At 41.2% G+C, this 14732-nt stretch overlaps 1 protein-coding gene across 1 annotated transcript; it reads left to right on the top strand.

Annotated features, from left to right (window-relative positions):
* The first annotated feature begins 1876 nt into the window (after positions 1–1876).
* MCTS1 (MCTS1 re-initiation and release factor) lies at positions 1877–13166 on the top strand. The gene is made up of 6 exons (XM_020975139.2): positions 1877–2051; positions 3570–3722; positions 5785–5882; positions 7241–7374; positions 10634–10701; positions 11435–13166. The coding sequence occupies exons 1-6, from the start codon at positions 2041–2043 to the stop codon at positions 11514–11516; spliced, it is 546 nt and encodes a 181-aa protein (XP_020830798.1). The 5' UTR covers positions 1877–2040; the 3' UTR covers positions 11517–13166.
* Positions 13167–14732: the final 1566 nt, after the last annotated feature.

Below are 14732 nucleotides of genomic sequence, written 5' to 3'. Positions count from 1 at the left end.
TTTATCCACTACATTGCCATGTAGCTGCCCAGGCCACGTTAATGAAATGAATGTTATTATGTAATGTGAATTGGTGTTTTTGATTCTTCATAGTCCCTTGCCCATTAACTTTAGACTGGTTGGGGGGAGGGGGAGAGGATTATCTCCTCACCAATGCAGTTTCCCTTCATGTCCTGGGAGCTGCTGAGTTGGATCCAAATTGTCAGCCCACAGCTGGCCATCATCCTAACCTGTCCTAAATAATTCTATCTACTTAACAATGGGTTTCCACTATATCATCATGATTACAATGTCCAAATCTGAAATCAGGAGGATAGTTTAAAAAGGAAATTTTTTTTCTGATTTCTAGATTTATTTCTATGAAAAATATGAAAAAGTAGAAATAAAATTAGACTTAGTTGTTCACCTAATGATTTAATGACTGGCTTTTTATTGAATCAGATGAGGAGAGAGACAATGGAGTACAGGGGAAAAGTGTCACTGACTATAGAGGCAGAGAACTTAGCTTCAAATCTGATCTAAGAAAGATGCTTACTGCTGTGGCCTTGGATAAGTCATTTCCCCACACCAGGATCCATTTTTCATGTTTGTACAATGACAGAGAATTGGACAAGGTAGTCAACTGTACATCAGTCAATAAGCATTTATTAAGAGCCTAGTATATATCAGGCCCTGTCTATGGGCTGGGGAGACAAAAAGAGGCAGAAGGCAAGCATAGCTCTCAAGGAACTCACAGTCTAGTGGGTGGGGGGACAAAAAGCAAACCAGTGTTTACAGAGAGGATATTGACAGGATAAATTGGAACCAAGTGTGGCCAGACAAGCTCTCTCCAGGATCAATTTGAAACAATTAAGAGAGAGAAGGCACTGGAAGAGGGGCTGGGAAAGGCTTCTTGGAGAAGATGGGCTATCGGTTGAGACTTGAAGTCCAGAGAGGTCAGTAGGCAGAGATGAGGAAGGGAAGTGGTCCAGGCATGGAGGACAGCCAGAGAAAATGCCTGAAGTTGACAGACGGAGAACAGCCAGGAGGCCAGTATCACTGGATCAAAGAGTAAGTGGAAGGGAATAAGATGTAAGAAAACTGGAAATGTAGGAGGGAGCCTGTGTCATGAAGGTTTTTGCCAAACAGTGTTTCCTATTTGATCCCGTAGGCAATAGGGAGCCACTGGAGTTTATTGAGGAGGGGAGTGACATGGTCAGACCGGTGCTTTAGCACAAACAGGGAAGTTTGGAAGAGGGGTGGATTTTGGGGAAAATATAATGATCCTATTTTGGACAAGTTGAGTTCACAATAGTTTCCTTCCTTCTACTCCCCAGACCTGTACTCTAGTTTTCATCCCCATTTATGGGAATAAGATGGCTTTGGCAGCCTCAGACACTTAACACTAGCTGTGTGACCCTGGGCAAGTCACTTAACCCGGATCACCTCACCAAAAATAAATTTTGTTTAATTAAAAAAAAAAATGGCTTTGGGATCAAAGGACCTGGGTTCAAATTCAGCCTGTGACACTTTTCACCTGTGTGACCTTGTGAAAATCTATTCCCCTGCCTGGGCTTGTTTCTTCAAATGGAACAAGAGAGGGTTGGACTAGATGGTTGAGGTCCCTTCCATCTCTAGAGCTCAGACCCTATGTGAGATTTTGGGCAAATCAGTTGCCCTCAATGGGTCTCTTTTGCTCTTCTGTACTATCAGAGGGTTGGACTAGAGGAGCTCCCAACTCTATTCCTAGGAACTCAGGATCTCTGGCCTCCTTTGTGACCGATCCCTCCCTGGCTATATGGGCACTGGGCACAGAGAGACAGACGCAGGGAGCGGGAGGGGGTGGGGGGGCTCTAGGCCGCAGGCTTGAAGTGATGCGCAGGGCGGGGCAGCCCACGTGTTTGGCGCGACAGCGCCGTAAAAGGCTCCTGCCAGCTCCAGAGAAGGGCGCATTGGCACCTCCCTCCCGAGCGGGAAGGTCACGTACTGTCCCTGTGGCAGCCTTCTCCAGGTGCGTCGTGCGGCCGGCTGCTCCCGGCGACTCTCTTCATTGCGGGGACCATGTTCAGAAAGTAAGTCTGGGCTCCGGAGAGGTGGGAGGTGGGAGGCGGGAAGCCCTGGAGCCCGGCGCCTCCCCCTGCCCGGGTCTCCGCCCCTTCGCCCCGCCCAGCCCTTACGGCCACCCCACCGGTCATCCCCTCTCCTCCCTAGTCCCTCTTCCGAGTCTTTTTCCTATTTCCCAGCTCCAGGGCGTGGGCAGGCTTTTCCCTAGACCCATTAGACACCCAGATCTTGTGTTGTGATTAATTTGGGGCCCCTCTCAGGCAGCTGCAGAATTTCTTCTGCTAGGATCTGAGCCCCACAGCTGCAAGAGACCTTTAAGGTCATCGAGTCCAACCCTCTTATTTTCCAGAGGAGGAAACTGAGGCCCCAGGGAGGGAGGGAGGAAGTGACGTATCCAAGTTCATCTAGAGGGTTTTTGATCTGGAGCTGGAAGGGACCTTGAATTCTAAGACAAAGCTCTCATTTTACCGATGGGGAAAATGAGGCAAAGAGAGATGTAGTGAGAAATTTAAGAATTATTGATTCAGAAATGTTACTATGCAGTACCCTTTCTCATTATAAAATCCTGTATTCAAATTCGTTCCTGAACAAATCCTTTTTGTCTAGTACTGTGCTTAGCAATTTGTGGCACAGATTAATTTTTACAATGTAGTCATGGAGCCACGACTCAGGTGCATATAGCACCTTAAAAAACTCAGGTTTTAAAAATGGTTTGTTTTGTGTAAGAAAGATAGTGAGAATGGGCTCTTCCTGGTCCTAGTGAGAATAGTTCTTTTGAATAACCTTGATAGGTCATTGTCATGAGCAGCATATAGCTTATAGAAAATTGGGATTTGAAACCATATTGGGGGGAGGAGAGTTGGAATCGGTTACTCCTAGATAGAAAAAGTCCCCCCCAACCAGGAAGCATTTATTAAGCACCTACTGCATGCTAGTTGCTGGGGATGCAAGAACAGATGAGACATTCCCTGTCAAAGGACTTAAAATGTCTGACCAGTTGTCATAGTGTATTGCTTTCTAACTGCTTTAAAGACACCTCATTTGATCCTCCCAGCAGCCTAGGGAGGTAAGATGTACCAATATTAGCTCTGTTTGACATAGAATGATGAAAATAAGGTTTATTTAAGTTAATTGACTTGCCCCAGGTCACACACAGCCAGTAAATAGTAACTGCCTAGAAGGTTTTCTTTCTGCCTTCAAGTCACTCTTGTCATTTATATTTTTAACCCTAAATGTGCTGCTTCCTCTTCTGTCTCTATCCCTCACCATGCTGCTGCACAGCAGACTGCTGTAGATGTGACAATTGAACTGGGTTTGTATATAGCAGAAACTAAAATGAGGTAGCATCTTTTAAAGAGAAAAAAGGAAATTTTGTTTTAGCTGTCCAAATAGATGTGTTGAAAAAAGGCCATAACTAAAATAATACCTTTAACCTCTTCTATGATGTCTTTTTGCCTAGAAGGGCTCATTTTTCAAGTAATACACTGTGGTGCTGAAATGTTTTTTCTGCAAAAATCACTTGGCAGATTTGATGAAAAGGAGAGCATATCCAACTGTATCCAGCTGAAAACCTCAGTTATTAAGGGCATTAAGAACCAACTGATAGATCACTTTCCAGGGATTGAGCCATGGCTCAATCAAATTATGCCAAAGAAAGACCCAGTCAAAATTGTCCGATGGTAAGTCATTTCTTTTCAGTGCGTGGATTTCAATGAGGCTCAGTAATTATTATCCTCACATCCAGTGGATTTAATTTCATGGTAGGCCATTAGAGATTGGTTTTTGGGGGGAGAGGGGCGGTGAAAAAACACATAAAACTTTAGAAATGTTTGTGATAAATTATTAAGATGGACATATAGAGAAAAACTCCTTCAGGTTGTATGTGTGTTTCAGGAGTTCAGCATTTTTATTTTGGCTTTTTCATGTACTTCAGTATCAATGAGCATTTAACACAACACTGGGGATATAAAATGAGATGATTATATATTGTTTTAGACTACTGAGATTATTTAATAAGTAAGAGTAAAAACGATTTAGAAGCAGGATGGTACAGTGAAACATTGTAGGATTTGGAGGCAGAAGACTTGGCTTCAGATCCTAGCTCTTCTGTTTATTCCCTGTGTGACCCTCGGTAAGTCCTTTCCCCTCCCTGGGCCTCAGTTCATCCTCTGTAAAATGAGGAAATTGGACTCAATGGCCTCTGAAGACCCTGCCAGCCCTAGACCCATGAACCTATAATCCTATGATCATTAACTTTGGGACAAAAATTGGTTGCAGCTAGTTCCTTTCCCATTCCATCAAGATGGATACTGTAGGAAAAATGTAAGTGTTCTTATTTTAAATATTTGGAAAGTTTGGTTCACGTCTGAATGTTAAACTTTTTTTAACCGTGTCATAAAATGCAACACATTTTCTTGATACCTTTGTCTTTAGGTAACACATTGAACTCACTTGTATTTTTAAAAATCAAATTCATAATTTTTTAGCATTCTTATTTTTTTTAAATTTAGAGTTCCAAATTTTCTCCCTCCCTCCAGTCCCTCCCCCACCCATTGAGACATAAAGCAATATGATATTAATTACACATATGAAATCATGCAAAACATATTTCCATATCAGCCGTGTTGCAAAAAAAACCAAGAAAAATAAAGAAAATGAAAAATTATACTTCAATCTGTACTCAGAGTTCATCAGTTATTTCTCTGGAGAGGGATATCATTTTTTCATCAGGAGTCCTTTGAAATTGCCTTGAATCATTGTATTGATCAGAGTAGCCAAATCTTTCACAGTTGATCATTGTTACACTATTATTGTTTGTATGTACAATGATCTGGTTCTGCTCACTTCACTCTCCATCAATTCATATAGGTCTTCCCAGGTTTTTCTGAAACCATCCCCTGGTCATTTCTTATAGCACAGTAGTATTCCATCACACCCATATGCCACAACTTGCTCAGCCATTCCCCAATTGATGGGCATCCCCTCCATGTCCAATTCTTTGCCACCACAGAAAGAGCTGCTATAAATATTTTTGTACATAATCCGTCCTTTTCCCTTTTCTTTGATCTCTTTGGGATACAGACCTAGTAGCAATATTGCTGGGTCAAAGGATATGCATGGTTTTATAGCCCTTTGGGCATAGCTCCACATTGTTCTCCAGAATGGTTGGGCTAGTTCACAGCTCAACCAGCAGTGCATTAGTGTTCCTGTTTTTCCATGTCCCCCCTACCCCAACATTTGTCATTTTCCTTTTCTGTCATATTAGCCAATCTGATAGGTGTGAAGTGGTACGTCAGAGTTGCTTTAATTTGCATTTCTCTAATTCTTAGTGATTTAGAGTATTTTTTCATATGACTACTGACAGCTTTGATTTCTTCTAAAAACTGCCTGTTCATATCCTCTGACCATTTATCAATTGGGGAATGGCTTGAACTCTCTTGTCACAAAGAAAAGCAATTAAGCAAAACCACCCAGGGCATTGACCTCATCTGCCAGTGACACTGACATTCTGCCCTAGGAATCCCTTGCCCCTGCCTTGAGGAGGGAGGGATGTTTAATTATCTGCTCTCTGGGACCATCCTTCATTTTTTAATTACTCAGAGATACCCATGTTTTTTTGGCCTTATAAGCTATGTGGAAGGTGCTTTGACCTATATTGATTATTTATTGAATTTATTTATATTTTAAATTTATTTTTAAAACAACAATATCTAATTTGACACTTTGCCATTTATCCCGCAGCCATGAACATATTGACATTCTCACTGTAAATGGAGAATTACTGTTTTTCAGGCAAAGAGAAGGAAATTTTTATCCAACACTCAGATTACTTCATAAATGTAAGTTTTACGAAAAACAAGTTGTAGAAGATAGAATTTAAAAACATTTTCTCATAATAAAGTTATTATTTACTAGTGTAAGCTACTATGGAAAGTTAAGCTAAAATCAGCCCACCCTTTAGAAACCTGAATAGTGCCGCCTTGGTAGCAATTCTTCTCTGTGGTGTATGTCAGCAAGTATAGAGCCCAGGAAGAAGATATTTATGTTGCCCAATAGCAATTGCTGCTCATAGAACTGAATTGACTCCACTGGAGTGGCCCATTAACTACCAGAATGCTATAGGCCAGGTATTGTGGAAAGTACACTAGCTTTGGAGTCACAGGACTTGGGTTCTAATCCTGCCACTAAATGCTTACTTACTACCTTCCGTGGTCCTCAGTTTCCCCCTATAAATTGAGGGGATTGGAGTAGATGGCCCCTTTCCACCTCTAGATCTGGGATCCTATGATCCTAAGCCCTATTTGCATACTGCTTGGCTGGGTGCTGTTCACATATGGTTTATCTCAGAGAAGATAACAGGCCCACCCTATAAGGAGCATTCAGTCTTGAAGACAGACACTGGCTTAGACTGAGTGGGCAAGAATGCATTTTAAATAAGCTTCCACAGAGCAAAAAGGAAGATGTATTTTAACTCGGCCTAACGAGTTGGTGTTTTTGAGGGTTAGCCCTTCATTTATGTGGTGATGCTGAGGGCAGGGGCAGGAGGGCTATCGCAGTACAAGACTTTAAGAGGAGGGGAGACAAGCAGATCATTGACATTTGGCTAGGTAATATTGATAGCAAGGTTTTGGTTTTTTTTTTTAATTAAGTGAGAATGGGGAAAAATGAAAGAGGCCAGTAAGTTTTTAAAGTAAAACATTTTGCGGCTCTAAAGATGCTCATATTTAAAATGCTGAAAAAGCTTGGTGCCTAATGAGAGAATAATCGACTTACTCACTGGCTAATGCACAAGCCAGGTGCAAGAGGCTGAAAAGCAGGTGTTGGGTTATGAGCTGAGACTAAAGCCAGGGCTGATGATTTGAGTTCATTGATTTATATTCCTTCTAATTATTAGTTGCTGCCAGTGAGACCTGTGAGCTCCAGGGGGGCACAGGTTGGGTCTTATCTGGGATACTTTTCATTACCTCCAGTACTTGAACACAATAGGCACTTCACAAACATTTAGCTGAATGTTGTCCCGTCACCATTTCTTGATACCATTCAGGGTCTTAGTGGGAAGGACGGGGGGGGGGGAGGGAGCTCAGAGAAACCTTCTAGAACATCTACAAATGCCTGAGTGCTTGGCCTGGTCCCCAGTAGTGGACACTATCTCTCAGGGTCTTTTAACTTATTAATTGAATGATTTCTTTTCTTCCAGATCCTTTTATTCTTCCACACCAGCAAGTTGATAAAGGAGCCATAAGATATGTACTCAGTGGAGCAAACATTATGTGCCCAGGCTTGACCTCTCTGGGAGCCAAGCTTTGCCCTGCTGCATCTGACACTATTGTTGTATCCTTCTTGCAGAGTGATGGCCCCAAAGTCTCGTCAGTGTCCCTTCAAGTCCTGTTCAGATTTCTGTTCTTTGAGTTCTGTTCAGAACCATTGTCCATAGGAGTAGCAGCTGTACGGCTCTCTATGGTGATCTCTCACACTCTGAAGAAGTGGGGGCTATGTTTGATTTCTTAGGACTAAATTGTTTGAGTGACACCCCATTTCTCTTCTTCTTTTTAGTGGGGGAGGGATGCAGCGGGAGAGCGAGGCCTGTAATTTCACTAGTATGAGGAACTCCAGGTGAAGAAACACCCTCTCCAAGGGGCAGCTAGGTGGCGCAGTGGATAGAGCACCGGCCCTGAAGTCAGGAGGACCTGAGTTCAAATCCATCCTCAGACCAAAAACTTGTCACTTACTAGCTGTGTGACTCTGAGCAAGTCACTTAACCCCAATTGCCTTTAAAAAAAAAAAAAGAAAAGGAAAAGAAAAAATAAATACCCTCTCCCAATGGAGATCCCCAGTTACTGCTCTGCACCTTCAGGCTTATAGAACTTCTCAAAATCTAGCTCAAATATAGCTCTTAGCAGACTGCCTGGGGTGTGGAAGGATTCCTTAGACTTCTCTTGAATTATACTTATTTTGTTAAGTTACTCCTTTGGATAAGTGATTGGGTCATTTCCTCAGCAACTCCTCCGAACTACACAAAGCTACAAGTGATTTTCCAGAGTCAAGCTGGGACTTGAACCCAGGTTGTCCTGACTCTAAGCCCAGATGTCCACTGTACCTTTGGGGATCAATTTCAGTCATATCCGACTCTTCATGACCCCGTTTGGGGTTTTCTTGGCAGAGATACAGGAGTGGTTTGCCATTTCCTTCTCCAGCTCATTTTACAGGGGAGGAACTGAGGCAAACAGGGTGAAGTGACTTGCCCAGGGTCACATAGCTAGAAAGTGTCTGAGGCCAGATTTGAACTCATGGACATGAATCTTCCTGACTCCAGGCCTGGTGCTTTATTCACTGCAATGCCACCTGGCTGCCCACACATTTGGGGATAGTAGGCTTATTTCTATGATTGTATTACCTGGTTGCACTGGAATTAACTAACCTTCTTCTTACTGCCAGCACAGTGCTCTGCACATAGTAGGCACATCTAAAAAAAAGTTTGTTGAAATGAAATTATGAAACCAAGCATAGCATTTCTTTCACTAAAGCAATAATCTTGAGTTAGATGAAGTGAGACTTAACTACATTGTTCACCTTATGAATTTGTATATTTCAAAAGTTCACTGTTTAGTTGGCTGTTTGGAACTTAGGATATTTTCTTCCCTAGAAACTGTTATAAATGGTAATTGGCTTCCCAGACTAATGCACAAGGGTCCATTGAACCAAGAATATAGCTTAAATCCTTCACTAAAGGCCTTTTCTGATGCCTTGTCATGGTGTGCAGGTGACTCGGGTTAGGGCAGTGGTGCATAAGCTCTCTATGGGCTTTCACCATCCTTGAAAAGCTTTGGATCTGGGTCTGGTGGCCTCACTCTTCTCCCATCAGTCTTGACCCCCATTATCAGCCACTTCATCCATATACCATCCGTGATCATGACCATCTATGGCTCCTTTGCCCTTTTATCCTCTTCCTGCTTGCTCTTTTCCAGACCCCTGCCTGGTTTACCCCACCATCTGCTCTTTCAGCTCCTGTTCTCAGGCTGCTGCAAAAAGTCACACAGCCATGCTGACTGGTTCACTACCCATTTGTTATCTAATCTCAACTGGGCCTTTATTATGGCATTGGCATCTTTTTATTCCACTCTGATTCTATATCACACTCTGAAGTGGCTGTTTCTCGGGCGTTCTCCTCTGGCCCTTATTGTCTGCCTGCTTGGTCACATCTCATTAAACTATCTGTGAAGGTTTGAGGGGTTTGATCTGTCTGGAAGGGTTGGTACCTACATCAAGAAAATCACACATCCTTGCAGTTTTGAAGTGGTTGAGATATGATAGCATAGCACTATTTAAGCTATATTAAAGGCTTTGGTGTACTCTGCTGGGAACCTGGTCACTGTTTATAACATTTCTATGAGAAAAAAGAATTCATAGTTCTAGCTAATACACTTCATGTGAGCCCTTGATTGCAGGTTAGGAAGGAAATTCTCCCCATCCCCTTAAAACACTTTTGGCTGCCTGGGAGAAGGGAATTTCTATACTAGGGGAAGGTGAGGGGATCCTCAGTTATGGTTACTATTTGTCTATAAATTGTAAATTGAGTGATTATTCTTCTGAGACTGATCATATTAAGGTCTGCTGAAAAACATTCTGAGAAAAGGCATAATAATTCCTTATTACCTTGGTTGTGCCATAGTTTGTCATTTCTTTTCAGTATGTGTTGGCAGGTTTACATAATAAGCTAAATCCTTTAAATTTCATAATAATTTGTGATCTTATTTTTAAAAATTTCAGAACTTCATAGTATTTAGCATTTTGCTAACTTTAACCTTCAAATGGTACTGGAGGAAGCAAGGTAAAATGGGAATAACACTGGATTTGACTTGTAAGATCAGGTTTTTGAGACTTCAGCTTACTAGCTGGTAGTGTGACCTTGGGTTGGGTCTCAGTTTCCCTGTCTTTAAAATGAGGGTGTCAGGTTAGATGTTCTCCAAGGTCCCTTCCAGAGCTTGTCTCTTGTGATTCTTAGAGCATTCTGGGAATTCTACAAAGGGCGGAACAGATACGCTAAACTTTTTTTTTCCTTTTAAGCCAAGTTTTTATTGATATCTTTTGTTTTTTTACATCACCATAGTTTCCCCAGGTATCTGTCCTCCCAGTCCCAGAGAGCCATCCCATATAACAAATAGTATCTTTTTAAAGACAAAAAAATCAGCATAATAGTTGATCAATATATCGAAAAAGTCTGAAAATATGTGCAGTCTACAACACTAGCCTCTTAAAGGAAGGAGAAGATACTATTGTGAGGATATTGAAATGTAAAACTCACCCATTTTTTAGTGATTATAGTAATTGAACATTTGTCTTTTCAGTATTGTGGTTTTTATTTTTTTGCACAAGAAATTCCTCGGCTCACTGCTTTCTGAATGTGGTGCCTGTAGTGGGTAGTGAATATTATTTCTGCTAACAATCGATTGGAGAGTGGAGAGAATGTTTTGAAGGTGACTTAACTAGTAATATGAACATCTGATGGCCTCAATTTAAGGACTTGTTTTTCTATGGATCTTTTCCTGGGTTTTCAACCCCAGAACTGGATTTCTCTTAACCATATTTTCAGGCAGTAATGGCAGAGGGAAAACAGCATGCACTTTCTGTTGGGGTCATGAAGATGTCTGCTGAAGATATGTAAGTCTCCCTCAAACACCACAGATCCAAAAGCCTCTTAATGATACAGGAAGCTCATTAGCTTATATGGATTTGTGCCCCATAGATAAGCATAGACTCCTTATTTCTGAATGGTGTTAGCTCATTGAAAGCTGTTGACACTTACCAATATGTCATTGGTTTTCTGGTAGGCTTAAAAATAGCCATGTTTCCCAAATTGGAATAGTTAATAAGATTTAAATTGGGAAAAAGTCAGATTTTCCTGCTAATTTTGGATAGTGACCTTACTCCTGACTTCACAGTATTTATTATAGCTGGGCAATAGTATCTTTTTTACTTTCTGAATTGGGGAGTAAAGGGAAGGTAGAGAATGAGCAATATCCTGTAAGTATAATCACTCCTTTTCACAGCTTTGTCACCCATTTGATGAAGAATTATTCTTATTAGTTTTTTGTAAGCTTAATGTAGCTCTTTTTTATATTCTCCTAGTGTGGAGGCTGCCATGATCCAGCTTTTCCAAAGCCACCAGCTCTTGATTCTTTATGTTTTTCACTTTGCCATATGAACTACTGAGGGCTGTAAACAGAGAGTTTAATATAGCTAATAACATAAGTACAATGTAAATGCCTTACACAGCACTCTATAATTGCCCAGTAGGTATGCTACTGATCCTTAAGCTTTACAGTGATCACTGGGAAGTATATAAAGCAGCATAAATATACATTCATGCTCACTTGCTTTTGTCCTTCCACAGCGTGAGAGTCAACAAAGGAACTGGTATTGAAAATATCCATTATTTAAATGACGGCCTTTGGCACATGAAGTCTTATGTGTGAGCTTCCAAAGAAAAGCACTTCGCCTCAACTTGGACTGTTTTGTCATTCTGTTTTTATCTGTTAATGAATTAAAAAACTTTTGTTATGTGTTTAACAAATTAGATGCTCAAATCCTGTGAGCATTTTTCATTTTTCATGTGTTCTTTTCATCTAAACCCAAGTTATTACTGGTTAAGTGTTTAATTTTCACCATCAAACTTCCATATCAAACTGCCCTCATTTCTTTCTCAGACCTTAGTTCTGCATTGCCAGCTAGCTGCCTGTCAGGCATCCTCGCCTGAGGTCTGCTAAATATCTCAAACTCACCATGAAACTCATTCTATGTCCTCCCAAACCTATCCTCCTCCTAACTTGGCCATTTCCGAAATTCCTAATTTCCTGACACTTTCCCAAAGTGTTGAGGGCACTTCCATCCTTCCAGTCACTCACATTCACAACCTTCCATGACTCATTCCTCTCCTTTACACCCTCTGTCCGACCACCAGCTGCTTCCACACCTCTCCTCTCTATTCAAACAGCGCCATCCTAGTTCAGGCCCTCATCAGCTTGCCTATATCTAATAGAGCTATAATCATATATAATAGCTGTATCTATAATACTATATAATATCTATAATATATCTATATCAACATACATCTATACCTACAATATATCTGTATCAACTAGATTCCTATTTGATCTTCCTTCCATTCTCTCCCCTTCTCAATCCTTCCTCCAAACAGCTGCCAATTGACATTGCTAAAACAGGTCTTACCATGTTAATTCCTTACTCAAAAATTTTCAGTGGCTCACTTTTGTCCTAAGGAGAAAATATAAAATCATCAGTCTGGCATTTAAAGCTCTTCACAGTCTGACTCACACTTGCCTTTTCAGTCTTACTTGGTGTTATTTGCCTTCATGGGCCCTCCCTTTCAGGAAAACTGGCCTACTAGCTGATTCCTGAACCTTGTTTCATATCCATTTCCATGCTTTTGCATAGGCTGTCCCTCATGTCTGGAAACATACCCTCCTTGCCCTTGCCTCTTAGCTTTTTTCAAAGCAGGATTCAGTAACCACCTTAGGAGGCCTTTCCTGATCCCCTTCCCCTCCAAATTGTTAGTGCTTTCTATCTCTTGGAATTACTTGGCACTGCTTTGTATTATATGTGGACTTGCCTGTACTCCCCTTCTCACCTCCTCTCCTCTCCCCATGCTCCTTGAGGGAGGAATGGTTTCATTTTTATCTTTGTACCCTCAGTGTCTGACAGACACATCATGAATTGAATTGAATTTTCTCCTCACCTCAGTAGAGTGTAAGGTTTGGGAGTTAATGTTCACCTGTATATTAGGGGGTAAGAAGGGCAATTCCAGAATTAATGACGCCCCCCCCGCTTGATTTGTCTATCTTCATAGAGCTATCCTGGTATTTGATGTTGGTGGAAAGAGTACTGGACTTGGAATTAGGAGAGACTTGGGTTTGAATCTCAATTAAACATGTTTGTTTTATTTTGGGCTTTAAAAACTTCCAAATTTAACAAACACCAAATAAAAGGTGTATTTCCATGTACACGGTAAAAGAAAAAGAATTGCATGTGAACCTGCAAATGTCTTATGTACAGCATGCTTTTCCTTTTAAGTATATAATAAAATCCAGATTCGTGTAACTTTCAAAGTTGTCCCGCTTATCTGTAATTCCTTCTGACTTGCCTTCTATGAATAAAAAAAAAATGCTCCAATGGCTTTTTTTAACTGTGTTACCACTATCACTATTTCCCTTCAAAACCTTGTAACAAATGTGCATAATCAAACAAAACAATTTGTCATACTGTCCATGTCTGAAAATGTCTTACTCTGTACTGTAAGCTGTCAGGAGGTAGGTACAACAAACATTAAGTGTCTACTGTGTGCCAGGCACTGGAGAGACAGAAAAAAAAATGAATTAGTCTCTAAAGGAGTTTCCATTCTATCAGAAGAGACCAATACATAATAAGTAACCTTGCCAGGAAAGGCCTTATGTGTTCTTGCCCCAGGGGGACAGGTACCGCAAAGGCCCCTAGGTATGAGATGGAGTGTAATGTGAGGAAGGGCAAAAAGGCCGGTTCCCAAATCCAATCCTAACTGTGTGACCATGGGCAAGTAAGTGGCGACCTCTTTCTACTTGTTTCCTGTCTGTAAGATGAGACTAAATTGTAGTAGCACTTACCTCATATATGCCAGTCAAATGAGATGTCAAATACTTTGCAAACCACAGCATACTGTTTTATTCTTCCTAAGAGCATTAGGGTATTCATTAGAGCATGCCACATACATTCATCGTTTTTGAGACAGACACAGAAATGTCCTTGATAATTTTATAGGATACCGATTCTGTGATTCCAAATATGGTCTACTTCTAAAATTTGTTTAGATTTCCCCCCTTTTTTTAAAAAATAAGATTTTGCTTTCCTATCAGATTGTTGGTGTTTGTCCTTTGATATCGAAGAGGACCATGACATCTGAGAGGTGATGACATGACATGCGAGTGAAATGGATTGAAGTGAATGAGGGCTTGGGCTGCTTTAGGAACTAGTGAGTTCTATCTCCCTGGAGGAAGCAGAGACCCCCTTGTTGGCCTCCCCTCAGGCACCCTGTGTAGGACGTCAGGAACTTGAGGGCAGGGGCCACTTTTCATTTAGCCTTTGTCTCCCTAGCACCAAATACAGTGTCTGGCACATAATATGTTTTAAGAAATGCTTGTTGGGTTTTATTGAATGTTGCTTCCCTATCACTTCTGCCTGAAACACATGCACTTTCTGTATACAATACTGCTATTTTAACAATTTGACTGGTTCTATGGATTGTGTGGGCTCATTGTCCTGAAAGGTTTTGTAGACACTGTTGCAGCAATCAAGCCCGGATGTGGAGTTTTCATCACTTGCTCAATAGAGTGCACAAATGAATCCTTGCTCAATGCAAAGTTCCACCTACAGTCAAACATCTGGACCAGTGGAGGGGGAGGGCAGTGAATAACTTTCTGCCTTGTGGGCTGCTGACATCTTTCTGGAGACTCAACCTCTCAAATGTTAAGAAAATTGGGGACAGAATTCTGTTTTTCCAGATTTGCATGTGTGTGCCTTTTAGTTTTCAGTTTAATTTACAAACTTATTCAAATATTGTAGAAATAGTTTCAACTCAATGATTCAGTGGCAGTCCCTAACCCGCCCAAGGTGATAATGCTAGAGATGTCTGGGAAGCTTTC

Source organism: Phascolarctos cinereus, unplaced genomic scaffold (assembly GCF_003287225.1).
Source record: "Phascolarctos cinereus isolate Bilbo 61053 unplaced genomic scaffold, phaCin_HiC Scaffold_8;HRSCAF=390, whole genome shotgun sequence".
NCBI classification, from domain to species: domain Eukaryota; kingdom Metazoa; phylum Chordata; class Mammalia; order Diprotodontia; family Phascolarctidae; genus Phascolarctos; species Phascolarctos cinereus.
The sequence above is the reverse complement of the archived record's forward strand: the minus strand, read 5'-3'. Positions and strand labels throughout refer to the sequence as shown.